Genomic DNA, 20,906 nt, shown 5'->3' with positions numbered 1-20,906 from the left:
TCTTGCCTATTTACTCACTGGTCAGTTTTGAATGCAGTACCAAGTGAACAGTCACGATGTTCAGTGTGGAGAAAGGAATATCTAGCATTTGGTGTTTGAGGATTTTTCTCTCCGTGATCCACTTTGTCATATGAAGGACACTGTGTGAACCCACACCAAAGCATGCAGGCAGGTGCTTGTGGGGCAGGAGGCCCTAGGATGCGTTAGGCACCAGAATCCATCTTTTTTGGTAGCCATCCAAAGGAGAAACACGTTAGAGGCCATCCCTTGAAGACAGGGAGGAGAACCTCAATACATGATGTCTAGGACATCATGGGGCCAATTCGGGTCCCCGATTGGTGAGGTTAGCAGGACCTAAGGCCACACACAGTCAGGGCCTACAGGGCTGGCTCTAGCTGATGGACCACAGAGTCACAGACCATCCGATCTCCCTTTGCTCCACAGAGAAGGAGAGTTTGTACGTAGAAGGGTTTGGGTGGGAGATGCAGTGGTTATTTGTAGGGAGCGGCGTGGCAAAACAAAGATGGCGCCAACATCCAGCCCCGTCTGGATGTAGACAACTTACCGCACATGCGCAGGCTTGTCCCCTTGCTAGGGCGGCCGTATGATAATGAGGTGATCCGGCGCCCTCCTGTGGTGAACAATAGTACTGCGCATGTGCGGGTTTTGCACCTGGCGTCAGTCTAGCTGGGGCGGTACTATGCAAATGGAGTGGTTCATGCCACGCCAGTCTCTGGAGGACAAGTAGCTGGGATGACAGTGGGGTGATAGTGGGGTGACTCGTGCCCCGCCAATCCCTGAAAGATTATTAGCATACTGTTGTGTATATGAGGCGAGCGACTTTGCCGCTCGTGGTCCCCATGTCAACAATGAAGTGGTCCTGCAGTAAAGGCTGTTGAGAAGAATCCGACCGTGTTGCGTCTTCCTTGCTGGCCGAGGTGGGTGCGACAGTTATTAACTCAGAAGAGTAGAAATTTGGAGAACAGGAACCAAAATAAGGAAATGCAGTGCGGTGACTCTTGGCTCCCAGGGAACGCAGTATCAGCCCCCACTAATGAGAAAGCAGCTGGTTTGAAACCCTCACTCACTTAATTATATCAACACGGTGGACACCTTGCGGGCTGCCTTCCCAGGTTGGGCTAATTAGCCTTCCTTTTCTCTGATTTTCCTTTCTTTCTGATAATTATCTCCTCTCACCTCTCCTCACACGTGTGAGTGGGCTGCTGGCAGCCATGTTTATACTCGGAGCCAGCTACGTTGGCCAATCCGATCCTCAGAGGGTTCGAGATCAGTGAGTATTGGTTGCGACTGTGAATGGGTGAAGTGCCCAGCACAGGGCGTGTGCCTGAGCGTGGGAGGGTAGAATTAACCATTGTACAAAGTGAGGGGACGGAGCCAAGGCAAGGGCACAGGCCCTTCTGTTACCAGGTTCCAGTTCAAGCCTGTTTCTTGAGCAGAATCCAGTAAGTATGAAAAAGCTCTCCGCTCCTCTCCGAAGTTCTCTCTATTTTGTAACTAAAGAGGCCTCAGTGGGTTGGGAAGAAGGCTTATCTGGTAAAGGGTTGAACCTACTGGGCAGAAGGTAGAGACAGGCAGATCCCAGGGGTCTCACAAGCCAGCCAGCCATCCTAGAGTGTGTTTGTGTGTCTAGGCACATGGTAGGGGCAGAGGGTAAAATGGTGGTAATATTTAGGAACAGCATAAATAGCAACAGAATCAGGAGCTGGAAAACGGACAATTAAGCCAAAGATCTCTTTGGAAACCTTCCCCCATGACTGTGAGCCTGGGCATCTAGCCTCCTCTTGGCAGCAGTGGACAAACTTGGCTGTGCCGGGTCTTTCCGCTGGGGCCTTTCTGTGCTCTGAAGCAGGTGGCGAGAAGGCTGAGCTTTGCATCAACTTTCTCCTTTCTTGTCTGGAGAAGAAACTCTTGGCCCTGGAGGCCGACCCCTTACGTTCAGAGTTCACGGTAGTGTTTTTGGCAAAAGTCTCTTTCTGTTCTTTATGCCTGTGCGTGCGTGTTCATGTGTGTGCAGGCGCAGTGCCTATGCGTGCAAGTGTGTGTGGAGGTCAGAGGACAGCCTTGTTTGTCTGGTTTTGAGACAAAGGCTCTCACAGAACCTGGAGCTCCCTGATTTCAACTGAGGCCAACTGAGAGGGTGAGACCCCTGGGATTTGCCTGTCTCCACCCCTCCAGGGCTGGGATTGTGTGCATATGCTGATGCACGTGGTTTTAAATAAAAGGGTGCTGGGGATTTGGCTCACATCCCTGTCATTTTATAAGAGCAAATTACCAAACCAGTAGCCATTAATCTGGCCCAGAAGTTTCTTTTCCTAAAAATGAACAACAACAAAAGCCAGAAGTAGTTTTTAAATGTTGTAAAAATACAAACCTGGAAACCTCTCTCCCCCTCTCCTTCCCCCTCTCTCTCCTCTCCTTCCCTCCATCTCTCCCTTTCTCCTTCCCTCCCTGTCTCCTTGTCTCCCTCTTTCCCTCTCTCCCCTCTCTGTCCTTCCATCTCTCTGCCCTCTCCTTCCCTCCCTTTCTCTCCTCTCTCCCTCCCTTCCTCCCTCCTCTCCTCTCTCCCTCCTCTCCTCCCTCTTCTCCTCCCTTCCTCCCTCCTTCCTCCCTCCCTCCCTCTCTCTTCTCCTCCCTCCCTCTCTCCCTCCCTCTCTCCCTCCCTCCCTCTCTCCTCTTTCCCTCCCTCCCTCCTCTTCTCCCTCCCCTCTGTCCCCCCTCTCCTTCCCTCCCTTCCTCCATCTCCTCTCTGCTCACAGCCTCACTCTCTAATGACTCACTGTATCACCCAGACTGCCCTCATGAGTGTGACAACCCTCCTTCTCCCAGTTTCCTAAGAGCAGGGGATTACAGGCATGTGCCACATGCCTAGCCCAGTTCCCTATCCCTTGACCCAAACCCACAGGAATAGGGGATCCCCAAATGGCAGCAGAATGGCAAGGTGTCAAGGGGAGGATGGAGGATGAGAAAGAAAGATAACAGAAGCAGCAGCTGGGACTGGAAGTTCTTGCAGATGCTGATGTCTTAGGCCAAGCAAGTTTATTAAGAAGGACAGCCTCATACTTACTATTTGTGGGATGGGTGGGGGCAGGAGGAATGGCTGACCATACTCAGCGGAAAGCTAAGTCGGAAAACATTGGAAAGAGAACATGGGATTCCTCGGACACAGCTGCCTGAGGACTGATAACCACAGCCCAAGAGGAAGAGCTGGGACCCCAGAAACCACAACCGTAACCGCTTCACCCTCAGGTGTGAGCGTGATTGTGTGTTTTCATGTCTGGTCCTGGACAAGGTCTCAGAGCTAAAGTTCCCTTTGTCCTCTCATCAGGGCCTCTGCAAAAATCTCGGCTCGGTCTGACTCTCCACCCTCCCCCTACAGGACACTTAACCTACACAGATACTTTTCTTTTATGTGATGAATTTATGCACACACCCCAAGCACCTTAGCTTCCTGACCCCTGTGCTTGTTCTGTGGCACCTGCTCAGCGAGCTTCTCCCAGCAGGCTCAGGGTTGAGAGGAAACTAGAGCAGGAAGCTGGGCAGCACCTCATGCTGGGCTCTCAGGAGGGAGACACTTCCTCCTTCCTCTGGGCATCCTTTGATGAGTAAGAAAGGCTTGGATCTCATCCTGCGTTCTTAAGTGCGAAGGCTTTTCAAACCTCCTTGTCATCTGAATTTCCGTGGGATGGAGCGCACAAATGATAATACTGCAGGGGCAAGCACTTTGCATGGGGTCACAGGTCTGAACCTCATGGAGTCCTCATAAGGGGCCTCAGAGTTTGGATCATGCTTTTGTATGGTGCCGGATTGAACTTGTATGATGTGGACAGCTACCTACAGGTAACTAATGGAAATAACTTTAGTCCAGGCAGGGGCCCCAAGTCCTCTTGGGAAGGTGTCTTGAACATCTGTGAGAAGCAGCCCTATCTGTTTCTTCATTTAAACGGATGCAGTCAGTGAGGCCCATGTCCATGGGCACCGTGTGTCATTACACTGGGTACTGTTACGGCTCATCTGGACCTCCTCAAGAATGCAAGCTCCCTGGTTTGCTCTGTCTCTAGAGGCCTGCTCAGAGCCCATGTGATGGCCCTGGAATTTAGCTTCAGATAGGTTATGAATTCCCCATGCCTCTGGGGAGGTGCAATAGTCAGCTTTAACTGTCAATCTGACCTTTGAAGAGAGTCTCAGTGAGGGACTGTCTGGATCATGTTGGCTTGTGAGCATGTCTGTTGGGGTTGTCTTAATTGAGATGGTTAGACCCCTACCCTCATCCCACTCCAATGGGAGCTAGGTGGCACTGTCTCATGCTTTGGCCCCTGAGCTGTATAAGAGTGAAGAAACCCAGCAAACACAAGGGTATTCCTTTCTCTTTGCTCTTCTGTGATATGATGTAATATGACCTGTCTCAGGTTCCAGCCACTGTGACCTACCCACGGTAGTGGTCTGTAGCCCAGAATTGTGATCTGGAGTAACCCCTTGTACGTTGCTTTTCCTCAGGATATTTTATCGCAGCACCAGATGTGGGCTCACCCTCTCTATAAACATTCTCTCTAGTGTGGGTACACTAGATTCTGATGCCCAGAACACCAGAGGATGCAGTTCTAGGATTCCACTAAACAAAACAGCATAAGAAGAAACCAGTGACGACCATAGCTGGGAGAGCCATAGAGGCAGATACTCGGGGTAACTGGGATGATCCAAAGCCAAGAAGAAGATCAAGAAATAAGCTCTGGGAGACCATCTCATCTTTTAGTTGAGATGGGGGGGGGCGAGGACTCTGAATCCCTTTGTACCCTGAGCATGACCCTGACAAACACTTCAGACCAATCCCAGACTCGGATGAGGGATAGTCATGTCCCTTGCCGACCACAAAAGCAGTTCCCCTCAGCACCCTTTGCGTGAGTTACAATGTATCCATCCTTAAAGGAGAAAGCTGGAAGCTCGGGAAAAGTTGATACAAAGATAAACACCAGAGAATGGTATTAGTGATTCATAGCCAGACTAGCTCTCACTCTGATAGTGGAACATCCAGGCTAGAATTTAGGATAACTGTGATTGACGTGTTAAAGGCTAGACTAGAAATGACTGACAACATCAGTAAGTGGATGGGTAATTTTTAGCAGGGATTAAAGCCAGAAGAAAAAATAAAATAGGAACACTACAAATATAAATATATAGTGGCAGCGATCTTGACTTTAAAAAAGATTTATTTTCATTTTTATTTGTGAATGTGTGTGTGTGTGTGTGTGTGTGTGTGTGTGTGTGTGTAAGCCCAAATAATGGTGCTAAAGATGCATTTGAAAAGTAACTAGCCAAAATTACAGAGATACCAAACATCAAATCTGAGAAGGCCATGCACCCCAGGGAAGAAAAAAAAAACCACAAACAAAGCTTATGCTGTTCAAAGCTGAAAGACAAAGAGAAAATCCTGTAGGTGGCCTGGACAGGGTGGCAGTGACAGCCGACGTGCTATAGGGATCCTTAGCCTTGGTTTTCGTGGTCTACCATCTAAAATCAAGTCTCTGTTGTTGAATACTCTGTGGTCAGTGGAGCAGAGTGTATAACTGGCTTCTCTACAGCGGCTGATGGGTTCACGTGGGTGAATGCTGCTGTTCCGGTCATCTCTGTCTCTAGAGATTTTCATTGCTGGGAGAGGAGTGTTAAATGTCAAAGTCAGTAACTGTGTTTGTACTGGCCACTGTGACTCCATTAACTGTAGTCTCCTATACACCTAAGCTCTGCTCATACATACCTATGCATTTGGAAAAATTTAACCCTGTGTGTGTGTGTGTTATAAGTTTCATGTAGGTGTACATACATGTGTATATAAGTCATCATGTGTGTGTACATGTGTGTGCACGTGTGTGTGCTGTTTACATGTTTCATGTGGGTGTGCATACATATATATATATGTCATCGTGTGTGTGGATGTGTGTTGTTGTTTATATGTTTCATGTGGGTGTGCATACATATATACACAAGTCATGTATGTGCATGTGTGTGCATATGTGTGCTGTTTATATGTTTCATGTGGGTATGCATACATATGAACATAAGTCATCGTGTGTGCACATGTGTGTGTGCATGGGTGTGTGGTGTTTATACGTTTCATGTGGGTGTGCATACATATGAACATAAGTCATCATGTGTATGTGCATGTGTGTGTGCTGTTTATATGTTTCATGTGGGTATGCATACATATGTACATATATAAGTCATCGTGTGTGCACATGTGTGTGTGGTGTTTATATGTTTCGTGTGGGTCTACACACATATGCATATAAGTCTATGTGCATGCATGTGGAAACCAGAGGTCAGTATCAGGTGCTTTCTTCAATAGTTCTGCACTGTATTTTCTGAGGCAGGCTCTCTCACTGAATCTGGAGGTCATTAATCCAGCCTGACTGGCTGGCTAACAGCTTGGGGATCATTATGTCTCTTATTCCTCAGTGCTGGCATTGCAAATGTGTCATGGGATTTGAACTCGGCTCCTCATGCTTCTGTGGGAGGTACTTTACGGAGCCAGCCATCATCGAAGCCCCTTTCTCCACGTGGTATCTCTCCTCATCTCTAGCCATCATTTCCGTGCTGGATTTCTGGCTGGAGACTCGCACAGACTACTCTCCATTTCACCTTCATTAGGTCTTCATGAAGGATCTTTCCTTCCTCATCTGTCTCTAGTGTCCTCAGGTTTTTATGCTTATCATGAGTTCCTCGGGCGGACTCTGTGCTTGGACCCTGGTTGTAGAAAATGAATTGGGGGCCTGCATATTCATTTATGCGAGTAAATCATTCATATTTAGCATTAGACCGGAAGGTGCCTTCCCGCTGTTAATTTATTTTCCCATCTGCTCCGTGTTTCTCTCCCCCATTTCTGCTGCCCGTCTGGCCAATTGCATGTTCTGTCTTAATTTATTAACTTACCATTTTTGTCTTTTCATAAATAAAATATGTATGCTGAGGATGTAGTTCAGTGGCAGGATGCACTGTCTATGCAAAAATCTGGGTTCTGTCCTCAGCATCGAGATGTATTAAAAAAATTAAAACACTTGTTTTATGTGTTCCCACCACACCTGGTATTTACAATATGTGTCAAAGAATCCAGACTCCCCCCTAGTTAAATACTTCTTTAGTTGTATTAATACGTAGCCCGTGGAATCTTATATTTCCAATTACTCCTTCCCATCTGCTCTAGCTTGCTGTCTATTTTATATTTACTTCAGATGTGAACATATATTGCTATTATTTCATGTTATAGAGCAATCATGACTGAAAATGTTAATTTTAGTCCTGTTTTAATTACTCCGTTCCTCATGCACTGATTTCAGTGTATGGATATGAATTTCTGACTCATTATTTTGTCTCCTTAAATGATTCTTCTGTAACATTCTTTTTCAAAGTCTACTTTTTAATTTTTAATTATCTCTGTGTGTCCGTGTATATGTGTGTGTGTGTGTGTGTGTGTGTGTGTGTGTGTGTGTATGTGTGTGTGTATACACATATGAGCGTGATGTCCAAGAAAGCCAATAGGGGGCGGTAGATCCCCTGGAGCTGAAATAACAAGTGATTGTGGGTCACAGGACACGGGAGCCTGAATCCAAACTCAGATCTTCTGTAAAAGCAGTTTGCATTCTTAATTACTATGTCGTCTCTGTGGCACCCTTTTAACATTTCTTCAATTAGTCCAGTTGGTTAGCAATTCCATTAGATGTTGTCTGGGAAAAAACAAAACCTTTTAAAAGTTTTATCTTTAATAGGCATTTTTTTTCTTCTGAGCACAGAATTGGAACTTTAGAGTTATTTATTTCGGAAGTGAACTTGTGCCACCCTGCCTGTTTTGCAGTGGGCGTGATTTCCAGTCTAACCACAACTGTACCTTCTGTTTTGATTCTCTGTTCTTTTCCTTGTTTTATTTTTTTCTTTCAAGCTTTTTCCACTACCAAGTTCTTTATTATATAAATATATGATCGTATTAATTATGTATCTCTCCCAGCTCAGCTTTTAAATCTCATGAGCACTGAAGGCTGTGTCTGGCCGCACTCTGTGTTCAGCACCTAGGATAGCTCCCGGGTCTCAGCAACATTAAGTGTTTGTTAAACAAAGGGGCTTTTTATTCTTATTTTACAGATGAGATGCCTCAGGCAGAGAAAGGTTATGGTAACGGAACACACTGGGATTCCTAACGTGGTTTCTGAGGGACTTAATGAGTTGAAGACCGAACAGGAGAGCCTGGGTTTCTTAGGGTTGTTCATACAAGGTCTTAGCCACAGAGGATGAAAGGTAACATTTTCAGTATGGCGAGAACAGCTCAGATTTAGGTTGCTACAACTCAGTGTGGATCTGCTCACAGCAGCCCCTCCCTGGATGTGTGGCTTGCCTGGAAGAGTATTAAGACAATTGTACATTGAATCCTGTTCTGACATGCAAGCATAAATGTTGAGGACAAATAATCTTTCTATGATTATAGCTATAAAATTTTATTTTTCTTGTGTTTATTATATTTTATTGTATTTATTGTATTTTGTTGCACTTTATGTTTGAGACAAGGTCTTACAACGTAGCTTTTGTTGGCCTGGAACTTGTTTTGTAGACCAGGCTGATTAGAAGAGAATCTTTAAAAAACATTCTTAGGAGCAAGTAAAAGCTAGCCTGGTTATTGCCCTACCTTGATGGACCTTGCCCTGGGGACCCATGTTAATACAGTAATGTGTGGAAAATACCGATTAACTGTTATTGATCCTCCTCTATGACTCTGCCTGGAAGGAGCCAAAAGAAAGCTCACAGCCACCATACAGCCAGGCAGAAGCAAGGACTGAACTTGAAATCTTGAAAGAAGAGAGCAGGGGCAAGAGCTTGTATCCTGAATCCACGTGTATATTCCAGGAAGCAAAAGCTAGCCTATAGTGATAAAGGCATCATCATGGTTTGAATATGCTTGACCCAGACTTGTCCCAAGCCTGACAACCTAAGTTTGATACCCAGGACCCACATGGTGGAAGGAGAGAGCTGACCCTCACAAGTTGTCCTTTGACCTCTCTCTCTCTCTCTCTCTCTCTCTCTCTCTCTCTCTCTCTGTGTGTGTGTGCTCACAGATTAAAAATAACTTGAAAATTAAAATAAAGAAAGAAATAAACACCATCCACATCCCTGCTGGGTCTTAGTGCATTCTGCAACATGCAGTAAGACCTGCAAAGTGTTTTGTTCCTATGACAACTGATCCTCTGACTGCTTAAATCTGGGATCTCTGGATTTTTCTGTGAATATTCCTGAGAAGTGCTCTTTCTGAGTCTGTAGTGTAGGCAGTGTTTGGGTTGGGAAAGGTCACAACAGACAATCTCAAACTGTCCACTGCCTGATGAGGCAATAGCAAGCCAGATGCAGGAGGGTAGACCCAAGATACATTGTTTCTTCCGTTCTGAATGGAGAATGAAACGAACATCTCCTAAGATCCCCTAGGAGCCATCCCCACATCCCAAAGCCCCCCTTTGTGTCTTTTATCCTGGGATAATGGAGTTGCAGAAGTCTAATAACTTGACAGTAAAAATATTAACCTCTAAAGGCAGCTTTCACAATATGACATTTTATAAGCTGTTTTACACATATTGGAAGATGAACGTGACACGGCTTGGTCTTTTTCTGAGCTCCGTGCTTTTGGCCTCTGCTCTTCTTACATGAGGATGGATTTGGATGCATTTGGTTTTCGATGCTCCTCTTGGGGCTCAGAGAGCCCCTCAAGCATCATTTAGATGAATGACGGGGGCTGGAGAGATAGCTGAGCAGTTAAGAGCACTCGCTGCTCTTGCAGAGGACTTGAATCCAGTTTGCAGCACCCACAGAGCAGCACACAACCATCTCTAACTCCAGTGCCAGGGGATCTGATGTCCTCTTGTGGCCTCTGCAGGTACTGCACCCTTGTGATGCACCCCATACATGCAGAGGAAACACTCATAATACTTTTTTTAGATTAGAGGAATGATGGGAGTGGGAAGTTGGTTTTTACATGGTTATGTCTTCTCTGCCTAATGAGCTCTTACTCCATGTTGTAATCTCAGTTTCTAGTCACATGGTCAGACTGCACCCTGGGATTCCAAGGTCACATACATTCTTCTTTGGGTCCTCCATGCTTCAAGCTCTGTATCTTTTCATGGTCTGTTTCCATCCACCATATATGGACTGAATCCCATTTATTTTTAGTGTATGTGTGTGCATGTATGTATGTGTGTGTATGTATGTATATGTAAATGTATGTATGTTTGTGTATGTATGTGTATGTAGTATGTTTGTTATGTTGTATATATGTGTGTATATATTTATATGTGTGTATGTAGTATGTGTGTTTATGTGTGTGAATGTATGTTGCATGTTGTATATCTGTGCATGCATGTATATATGTGTGTATATTGTATATGTCTATGTGTATGTATGTCTATGTGTATGTGTATGTATGTTTGTATGTTGTATGTGTATATATATTATATGTGTGTATATTGTATGTGTGTTTATATATGTGTGTTGTATGTTGTATACCTGTGAATGTACGTATATATGTCTGTATGTTTATGTGTGTGTGTGTTGTATGAATGCTGTGTGTGTAGGTATACACGCATGTATATCCTTCCTTAGGTGCCATTTAACTTGTATTTTGAGACAAGTTCTCTAACTGGTCTGGAAACACCCCCAACCCCTCAGTTTTGAGACAGAATCTTATACTAGCCTGGCTCTTGCACATAGGTTTGTTTGTCTAGTCAGGAAGTCTCAGGAATCTACCTTTTTCTCTCTCCACAGCTCTGAGGTTATAAGTACCTTCAACCACACCTAACATTTTTCTTCTTTTACAAACTTTTTATATTTATATTTAATTTTATGTGTATGTATTCTTGCCTGCATGTGTTCCCTGTGTGTGAAATGTCCAAGGCCAGAAGAAGGTACCAGATTCCCTAGACTTGGATTACAGATGGTTGTGAGCCTCTGTATGGGTGCTGGGAACTGAACCTGGGTCCTCTGGAAGAGCAGCCAGAGTGATCAGCCACCAACTCATCTCTTTAGCTCCTCTTCCCCATGTTGTAAAATGTAAGTTCTGGGAATTGATCTTGGGTTTTCACTCTTGTAAGACAAGCACTTTTCTGACAGGTCCCATCTCCTCATCTAAGGGATTTAAGTTCTTAAGACAAAAATTCCCAGAGCCAGTGTGTCCCTCTGACAGTTGAGGTGGGGTTTGGGGTGGGTAGGGTAGCAGCTGACAAGGAAGGTCAAGAATTCCTCACAGGAATTTGAGGTCTGAGTTTCAAGAATGTTCAAGAAATGGCTGACCAGTCTTTGAGGCAAGATGAAGGTGACTTTAGTTTGACTTCAGACAGGATGCCGTGTTCTCTGGGATAAGTGAGTGGAGTCCAGGGGAGGTCATGCCCTCATGAAGCGAAACCTGTCCCAGTGCAGCCGTCACGTAGAAGGGGAGAGCTTCTCTGTGACAGGTTTTGATCCTTTCCAGAGAATCGTATGGATGGAAGTCAGATTCGCCATTGTGGGCCCCGTGGAAGATAAGATCACTTTCTTCAGTCCTATGCCCTGCCCTTACGTGGGAGCCTCATTCTGATGTCTCTCCCCATGATTCTGGGCTCAATGACACACGCTTAAGTCCCTCCCACATTCCCTGGGCAACAGCTGCTCTTCTTGGCGTGTTGTATCGCTCTCCTTCCAAAAAAGCAAAGGGAAGGCCGGAAAAGAGTATTCTTTTTTCGCTAAAGTTGAGAAGTTAAAAGAAATGACCCCATTTCAACTGCTCATTGGGTTTACAATGTCGAGGGGCATCAGCTACCACCATACAACTATTGTTCTTTTAGCTGTAAAGAGGTGTGGGTGAATGTATAATACTTCATATGTGTAGTGTGTAATGGTTAAATGAGGGTTCTTGGCATTTCTACTACCTTAAATGTTTAAAAAAATTAATTCACACATAGTGATTGCGTGTGTGTGTGTGTGTGTGTGTGTGTGTGTGTGTGTGTGTCTGTATTTGTTGGTGGAAGTGTGGTGTATGGTATCCTGACACAAATCAGGTAACTCCATTTGTATCTTCTTATCATTGCTCTGTGGTTAGAGCCTGAAAGTTCTAACTCATAAAATGTATAATAGGTGATTTGAACTACAGAACTTTAGCTGTTCTGCATAAAGTGGTGTTTAGTGGTCACATCCTTGTGTGTTCTGGCACACAATGTCTAACCTCCCGTCATCCCCGTCCCCAAGTCACTGAAGCCAGGCCTGAAGGCCCTTCACTGCTCAGTCAGACCGTAGCCATCTGAAGTCCCCTTCTGTTCACGACTTCCTGCCCCGAACAGATGTTTAGGGGGGGATTTGTTTTAGATGAATTTTTAAGTTCCTGTTTATTCTAGATACCGTTCCTTCGACGGATTAATAATTTCAAAATGGGGGGTGGGAGATGGCTGAGTCAATAAATGCTTACTCCATAAGCACAAGGACCCAAGTCAAGTCCCCGGCATCCATATGGAAAGCCAGGTGTGTGCTATATGTCCAGGATCCAAACTCTGGGGAGGCAGAGACAGGAAGCTCCCAGGCACTCACTAGCTAGGCAGCCTTGCCAAATCAGTGTGCTCTCTCAGAACACAAGGCAAACAGCTCCTGAAGAATGACACTTCAAAGACGTGTGTGCACTTCCAGTCAATCATGCCACATCACAGCTTCAGTCTTCCCATCTCTAAAATGACATCACAGGTCCCACATGTTTCTTGCTTCCCACTGGTTCCCAGGTTTCATCCCAATGGAGAACAAGACCACAGCATTTTATTTGCTCACCCAGGAGGTGGGAAGTGAAGCAGGAAGCTGATGTGTTTGGCAAGACCCCACAGCAGGGGGTGAGCTAGCGTACCCCAAGCACTGAGCCAGAGACTCACCTCTTTCTCCCCAGTTTTCCAAACTGCGTCTCACTGTTTGCACAGATTAATCCCATCTGTGTTTCCAGTGCATCCCATGAGCACTTAGCCTACCAGGGTTTTAATCCAGTGCAGAGCCCTCTTGAATTTCTTTCAAATGTTCCGCTTTATGGCCGGAACAAAGCCTTTTCTTAGTAACATTAAAACCTTTTATGCATCTTCACATGTGGCACCAGAGTGGAATAAGACACACCTGGGGCTTGATTAGCGGTGGTTTGAGTGCATAAGAAAAGGTAAGATAAGGAAAACAGCGCCCTCCCAAAAGGCGGCTGGGGTTATGCAGCTCCATTAAATTATGTTTATGGTTTAACTTGTCAGTATTGTGTAACACAAAACGGCTTTCCTGGAGTCTGTCTATCAGTGATTTGTCATTAATTAGTGTCTACAAATTACTCTTTGTACCTGTCCTGTTCTTCTGGCTCCTTATAAATCAGAGCTGTCGTGGTTCATGAACTTCTACAGATGTCAAGATCTGTGTGTTGCGTGTCTCTTGCTGATGCGTCTCGTGTTCTTGTCCCCCCCCTCCCCCAAGGTCTCCAACACCTGTGACTCTATCTTTGTGAACGGGAAGGAGATGAAGAGCAAAGTAGGCACGATTGTCAACTTCACCCACCAGCACTTCACTTCCCAGGTGGAGATCACCGTCTGGGTGCCCCGCCTGCCGCTGCAGATTGAGATCTCGGACACGGAGCTGAGCCAGATCAAGGGCTGGAGGATCCCGGTGGCATCCAACAGGAGGTGAGGAACAGGAGCCCCAGCTGTGGGCTAGAGGCTGCCAGGGCAGGCGCAGGTGTCTGCGGGAGGTAAGCTGGTTCCCAGGAAGCAATGTCTGAAGTATGTTGCCACGGTCTGGGTTTGGCTTCCCGCAGTGCACCGCAGTGCTCTGGCCTTGGGCTCCTGTGGCTCTGACTTGGATGATGACTAACAGTTGGACGAGAGAAAATTACGTCAAAAACAATATTAACAGTTAACGGCGGTGATGCCGGCAGCCTCGTAGAGCGGTCTGATGTGGGAAGGTCAGGTGAGATCTAAGAAGCACCCACACAGAACTTGGCCTTCAGAACCTAACTACTTCCCCCCATCCTCTGTCATCCTCTCCTTTCTGACTGTCAGCCATGGGGTGAGACGTCCTGTGGTAACAACCGCATGGTTGAAGCCGAGACTGTCTGAGTTTTAACCTTGGCTTCTGCCAAGTATAGCCACGTGACCTCGTGACGTCACCTAGGTATTCTTCAGTTCCGTCAACTATACATCGGAAACAATGGTATTACAAGAGGTCCCAAGAATCCAGTGCTATGATGTGTTCTGCAGCGGGGAGGGCTCAAAGTCAAAGTCTTCTCCAGGATCCTCATCTGCTGCTTATTCAGGTGCAACAGTTTGAAAGAGAATGTCCCCCAAAGGCTTAAGTGTTTCATCACCAGGTCCCCAGCAGGTGGCGCTGTTTGGGGGAGGTTATAGAACCTTTAGGAGGAGGAGCTTTGATAGAGGAAGTATATCACTGGAGGTGGGGTGAGAGTACACCTCACTTCCTGTCCTCACTGTCTGCTTCCTGAGTATGTGTACAATCGGAGCAGGCATTATTATTATGATTATTATGATTATTATGATTATTATTATTTACTACTACTATTACTATTACTACAACTACTACTATGACTACTACTACGGCGGCTACTACTACTACTACTACTACTACTACTACTACTGCTTATGCTGTCAGGCCTTCCTTACCATGATAAACAGTATCTCTTAGAACTGTGAGATAAAAATTAACCCTTTCCTCCCCAAGTTGATTTCTTTCGGGACATTACTTTATCATGGCAACAGAAATGAAACTAGAGGTCCAGTCAAGCACCAGCCTGGCACCATGCCAAGGAGACTTCACAGACACAATTACAGCCAAAGTGATCTATCTTAGGACGTGGAGATGATTGAGGAGGGCTGGATCCATCAGATGAGACCCTTGAAAGCCAATCATCCCCTCCGGCTAGTGGCAGAAGGACCCTGGAGAGGTCTGAGAGTGAGGGCCACTTGACAGGGCGATGCTGTCTTTGGAGGTGGTTTAACATGCGCCATGGAAAGCGCGTGGAGCCTTTAGGGATCCACGAGCGTCCTCATGATGAACACGGACCAACGGCACCCAGTCTAACTGTGGGTAGCAACCTGACTGTTTAGATGCAGATTCTGCTCCAACAGCTTCAAGTGAGAGTCTGGCTGACACCTTGACATCAGCTCCAGAGTCTTGACGCAGAACTTCTCATTGGAGCCTTGTTGTCCGTGACTCACAGGATCCCAAGCAAGCAAATGAGTTAAAAAAAAAAAAAACTGTGAGGTGTGTAGACATTTGTTATACCACAAAGGAAGAAAGTAACCCAGATATTGTTACCCAGTGTTGGAGTGCAACTGTAACACTCCATGGAGGGTGTCTTTTCAAGTAGACAGTAGGCGGAGGAGCGGAAGTATCCGGAGGAACATAGTGGCCGTTGGCAGACTCTTTGTAGACTCATGGGTGGTGACAGTGTTGACAAGTGAGCCCAATGGCATGAGACGTTGTCGAGACGCTCCCATTGCCTGGTTGGAAATAGCAGTCATCCTGGATAAGAGTGCACTTGGAAAACATTCAGAGGGCGTGGGGAGCCCGGATTCTTTTTTGACTGTTACAGAATGCGAGTGTGCCGTGGCCTGCAGTTACACGAAAGCAAATAAAACTGGCTCTGAGGCTGTGATTCCCAGGCAAAGTGTTGAATGTGTGCCTTGCTTTTTACAGCTCAATGCTAGAGGAGAGGAAAAAGGAGTCGAGGGCTGTTAGATGGAAGGGAACAGGTACCCAACGGCATCCAAACCATCAGCTTTCCCAGATGCTGAGCAATGGGAAAACTCAGACACGCTCTGAAACACAGGCTCAGGATACCACAAAGGTCCAGGACTAGACTCCAAATTCTTCCAGAACATGAAGCGTCGGCACAGTGAATAGATGCTGTCTGAGGGGCTGACATCTTCCACTTGTTCCCTTGAACAAGGAGGTAGACATTACCCTTAGAGATGAAGCATCATGGACAGAACGGGAGCCATGATGTCAGGGGAATGCCGGTGAGACTTTAACACCATCGATGACCTCTAACCCCCAAACCCCATTGAAACCAGAGCCTATGTGCCACTCCAGAACAGATTTAACAGAAGTGGATTCCAAGCCATCTCTGAGTGTTTATTTTTTTTAAATGACAATATCTAAGACATGTGGAGTCACTTGTTATCTTGAGGGGGATATTTGATATAGATTTTAAAATAGTCTCAACACCATGGAGAACGTAGGCAATCTCAGTAAGGAGAAGTAACTGGAGGAAACCCCCAGTGGATGGTTTCAGTGGTACGTACGGGAAGGATGGCAGAGTAAGGTCAATGAACTCAGAGATGGACGGTAAGACTCTAACCAACACAGAAAATCAGCTGGGCTGATCCCCAGAGACTTGTGCGACAGTGACAAGATGCCTGAAGTCCCCTGAACTAGAATCTGGGGGGCAGTCAGTGAAAGTGGGGTCTGAGAACACAAGATGACAGGGGACCAAACTTGGTAAAATAAGCAAGTGCTCAGAGACAAGCATCCAAGGCAACCACCAGCTGGGCAAAGGCTTAAGGAATCTTTGTGACAACCTCTCACAGTGACATTTCTGAGATTTAGAGACAAAGGGGGAGATCTTTTTTTTTTTTTTTTTTTTTGGTTCTTTTTTTTTTTCGGAGCTGGGGACCGAAAGGGGGAGATCTTAAACAAGCCAGAGGCTCACACCGATGATTACCACAAGCCATCATAGTGTGACTCTACCCCTTTGGTTAAGGGAAAGTTTTGCATCCCCAGCGCTGATCACCAATCAGCATCTTCCGTTGTAAGTGCATGTAATGTAAAGATAGATCCTTGCAAAGAGAGCATGGACACGTGATTGAATGCTACCGATGTTGTCTGGGCACTGTGTGGGTTTCTTCTCTAAGGGAGGTCACCGGGGACACTCATGATTCACCAATGGATGCTCTCTGTGTGACGTATTCTGAAGGAATAGGAATAAAACGATAAGAAACTCATCACTTATTAGTTACTTTCCTTGTTACCATGACCAGATATGTGGTGAAAGGAGCCTTGATGAGGAGACGTTGATTTTTCGTTCGTGATGGGGAGGGTGTGGCAGTGGCCTTAGGAGGCTGCTTATTCACATCGAGGGAAATCAGGAAGTGGTGGTGATCGAGAAGGTTGTGATGGAAACCCTAAATTTTGGAACCCCACTCCTCCGGTTAAATTCTGGGGCCCAAAGGTTTCACAACCTTGCTAAAGCTGCTGAGGACCGAGTATCCTGACACACGAACCTGTGAGGGACATTTTACATCCAATCCTAGTGAGCATGACACTCTGATTTTAAATACTATATCCTTTTGTCCCATTTTTCCTTATCAATGAAGATAACCTGCCTTCTCTTTGAGAACCCAAAACTTCTCTATGGCTGTGCTGCAGAGTTTTTCTATGCCTTCCTACTTTGTTCTCAGACCTTAAGGGAGACAGCCAATTCAGAAATCAAAGACAGTTGGGCTCAGACCTATAGTGAGCACTGCTGGGCCACTCTGCGAATTATGAGATTGGTTTGCTCATGACCACTGTGAGAAAGGGTGGAATGGACACAGAAAGGGAGAGGACACAGGATAGGGCAGTTAGCGTGGCCTTGGTCTTGCCTCTGCAGATGACCAGATATGTGGCCTTGATTGAGGGACCTCTACTCTCCCCATCTTGGTTTCCTTATCAGTACGATTAGAACAAGAGTTAAACCTCGGTTTCCAGGTTCTTCAAAGGTTGAATGAGTCAAGTGTCTGTGGCCACTGTGAGGCCTGTCTGTCTGCCACAGGGACCAGAGTTCAAGGTTCTAACTCAATGCACAGGGGCGTCAGCTGGCACTCTGGGAGAATGGGCTGTGGTCTGTCTAACTCTCATAGGAATTGTGGATGCTGCTTTGCCCTCTCTGACATGGCCTCCATCCACAAAGCAGCCAGCAGCAGCCAGCAGCTAGCAGTCAGCAAAATCCTCCCCTGGAAGGTCACAGGGCAAGCTCTACTCAAAGAGAAGGTTCTAGAATCAAGGAGGTGGAGAGGATTTTTCTAGGGGAGGGCTGTTGACAATTAGGGGTCAGTGGAAAATGGAAGGAGGGGGTAGAGGAATAGGAGGGGTGGAGAGAAACATGCACGAATGATTGAATGAATTCATTCATTGGATGAGCAAATGAATCAATGGTTTCCTAATAGGAAAAAGGCTGCTGCATTTCCTCTGACAGTCAGGCTGAGTTGAGCTTCCCACCAAAGAGGAACCTTAATCTGTTTTGCTTCCTTTGTGCTCCAGGCCTACCCGGGAGAGCGATGATGAGGAGGATGAGGAGAAGAAGGGACGAGGGTGTACCCTGCAGTACCAGCATGCCCTGGTTCGTGTCCTCACTCAGTTTGTATCTGAGTCACCTGACCTGGGTCAGCTGACCTACATGCTGGGCCCTGACTGGCAGTTTGACATCACCGACCTGGTCACTGAGTTTGTGAAGGTGGAAGAGCCAAAAATTGCCCAGTTACAGGATGGCAGGATCCTGGCAGGACGGGAGCCGGGCATCACCACTGTGCAGGTATGGGGGGGCTTTGCCTCGTTGCCCCTAACCTCAGTGATTTCTCCAGATGCCATACAGCTCTGTACATGTGTGGTATGTGTGCATATCACAACCAGCATCTATCTATCATTTTACACATGTTCAGCCTATGTGCAGGAATCTATTCACCAGTTTTATAGCTCAAGACTCAGAGGACCCGGGCAACAAGAGATAAAGAAAGATCGATGGTTGAATGATCTCTGTGACATCCTAACAACAACCTTTTATTGAAAATTTTGGTAGGATGTTTATGCAGAATTTTTTTTATACCAATCCCAAAATGCTGTCTATCCTTATTAAGCCAAAGCTAATTTCTTGGTGCAGTTGGCCAAAGTGTGTTATATTCTGCGCTTGTTTTCTGTTTCCACCTCACAGACACCACAGATTTACATCTTACGTGGCACCAGTTTCTGACTCTGTAGGCTGGGACATCAGTGGGGCTTGACCTGGTTCTGTACGACACGCCAAGGCTGGAGCCAGCATCTCTATAGGCTCTGACCAGGAAATTTGGGGAAATTACGGACTTCAGCTCTCACTCCCCTTTTTGGGGGGAACATCACTGTGTATCTACCACTGAGGCGCCTGTGTCCTGGCTGTCTGCCAGCCAGGAGCCCTGTGTATTTCTTCTCGTGGACTCCCTCCCTTGTCAGTAGGGACTCTGAGTGTCCCTGACTTCCTTATGTCACCAGCTGGGAACACAGCCATTCCTCCTCTACCCCAAAGAGCTCTGGTGACGATACTGGGTGCCCTCTGTGATTCAGCCCCATCTGGCTTTCAGGCTGCTGCGTTGTGTGACATTGAAGAGTCACATAATGAGCTTTCATTTTTTTTCCCCACGTGCCAGGGATGAGTGAGGGCAGGATGTCTTTGGGGGGGGGGAGTGCAGAATATTCTAGGAAAAATTCCATTTACCAGGCTTTATCTGTGAGATGTAGCCCCCATCCCTGGTGGTATACCAGATGGTCTATTAGGAGAGATAGCTACTTAGGAAATGCCACTTCAACTGGTTTATCCAGTGATGACCCAGTTACCCATACACCGATCATGGGTGTCAGTGAGGAACACCTGCCTGCCCACTGGAAGGGTGACCCAGGCTGAGCACCACTGACCCATGCTCAGAAACTGCTTAATGGCCGTTGAAAAGATACCCTCTTCTTCTATACTTATCAACAAGGTAGAAAACTTCAGCGAGGACTCCTAACTTGAACCCCAGTTTTTCCTTAGAATACATTCTCCTTACTATCAGACAGTACAAAAAAGATGTGAATGACCACAGGCCCACCTAAACACTTGTCACTATGTTCCTTTGACGGAACACCGGTCAGATCCCTGATGGCCCTGTCTGCTCAGGGGTTAAAGGCGGCCCTGCAGGACAAAGTCACAGGCATTTCCTTACTTTTCAGGTCCTTTCGCCTCTCTCTGACTCCATCCTTGCCGAGAAGACGGTTATCGTCCTGGATGACCGAGTCACCATCACAGAGTTGGGCGTACAACTGGTGGCTGGCCTGTCCCTTTCCCTGCAGCCTCACAGGGCAGACAAGAGGGCCATCATCTCCACAGTGTCTGCTCAGGATGTTCTCCAAGCCCCACAACAGGTGAGACTCCCAGGGGCCTGTGTTCTGTGCATGAAGTCACCTCTATCTCCAGTTACGAGTCCTTGCACGGGAAGCCAGCAGGGTGCCATAGCCAGGCCTCGAAGCTTTGGACCTCCTTCTTGCTTCTTACCCAGTTTCTCTTTGTCTCTGAGAAAGGCACCCAGGGCTTAGCTATGCCTTCCCATGACCTTTGCTTTCCCATGGGTTGATCTGTGCTAGGTGTGGATTGGTACTAGACCACGGTTGAGGGATCCCCTGTTCTCGTTCCTGTCAAACAGACAAAGCAATTTTTTGAAGCTTGGAGACTTCATTTCAGCTGCTTGGACAAGAATGGCCAGTTGGTACCTGATTGTCCTGTTGATGGCAGAGATCGTGAGCTCTAAAGCGCCCCTGTGTCTTAAAGCATGCACAAAAATTTTATAAAGAGATAGGAGCATGGTACCATTCAAGTGATCCAGCCCCACACCACCTCATTTACCAAGACCTCCCCCAAGGAGTCGTTTTTGCTGTGTCAGCACCGACTTCCTGGTAAATGGTGTTCAAAGTGGCATCGTCTTGAACAGTAAGTAACCTGGTAGTTAGATCTGAAATTGATTCCGATAAATCACCCAAATATTTCTGAGTGTCTCCACAAAGGTCAAAGTCACACCTCATGGGAAGGCATGCAATAAATTAATTTATACTTT

The 20,906-nt window shown here is 46.5% G+C and overlaps 1 protein-coding gene across 1 annotated transcript in view; it reads left to right on the top strand.

The window, feature by feature from the left end:
* Window positions 1-20,906, top strand: part of Tmem132b (transmembrane protein 132B) — a 263,288-nt gene that overhangs the window by 236,828 nt on the left and 5,554 nt on the right. The window contains 3 exon segments of the mRNA NM_001134536.3: window positions 13,495-13,700; window positions 18,334-18,604; window positions 20,029-20,220. Coding sequence (NP_001128008.2) covers window positions 13,495-13,700; window positions 18,334-18,604; window positions 20,029-20,220 — 669 coding nt within the window.

The sequence above is a fragment of the Rattus norvegicus genome, chromosome 12 (genome assembly GCF_021556685.1).
Source record: "Rattus norvegicus strain SHRSP/BbbUtx chromosome 12, alternate assembly SHRSP_T2T, whole genome shotgun sequence".
Taxonomy (NCBI): Eukaryota; Metazoa; Chordata; class Mammalia; order Rodentia; family Muridae; genus Rattus; species Rattus norvegicus.
Note: the sequence above shows the minus strand (reverse complement) of the source record. Positions and strands in the feature narration are given on the sequence as shown.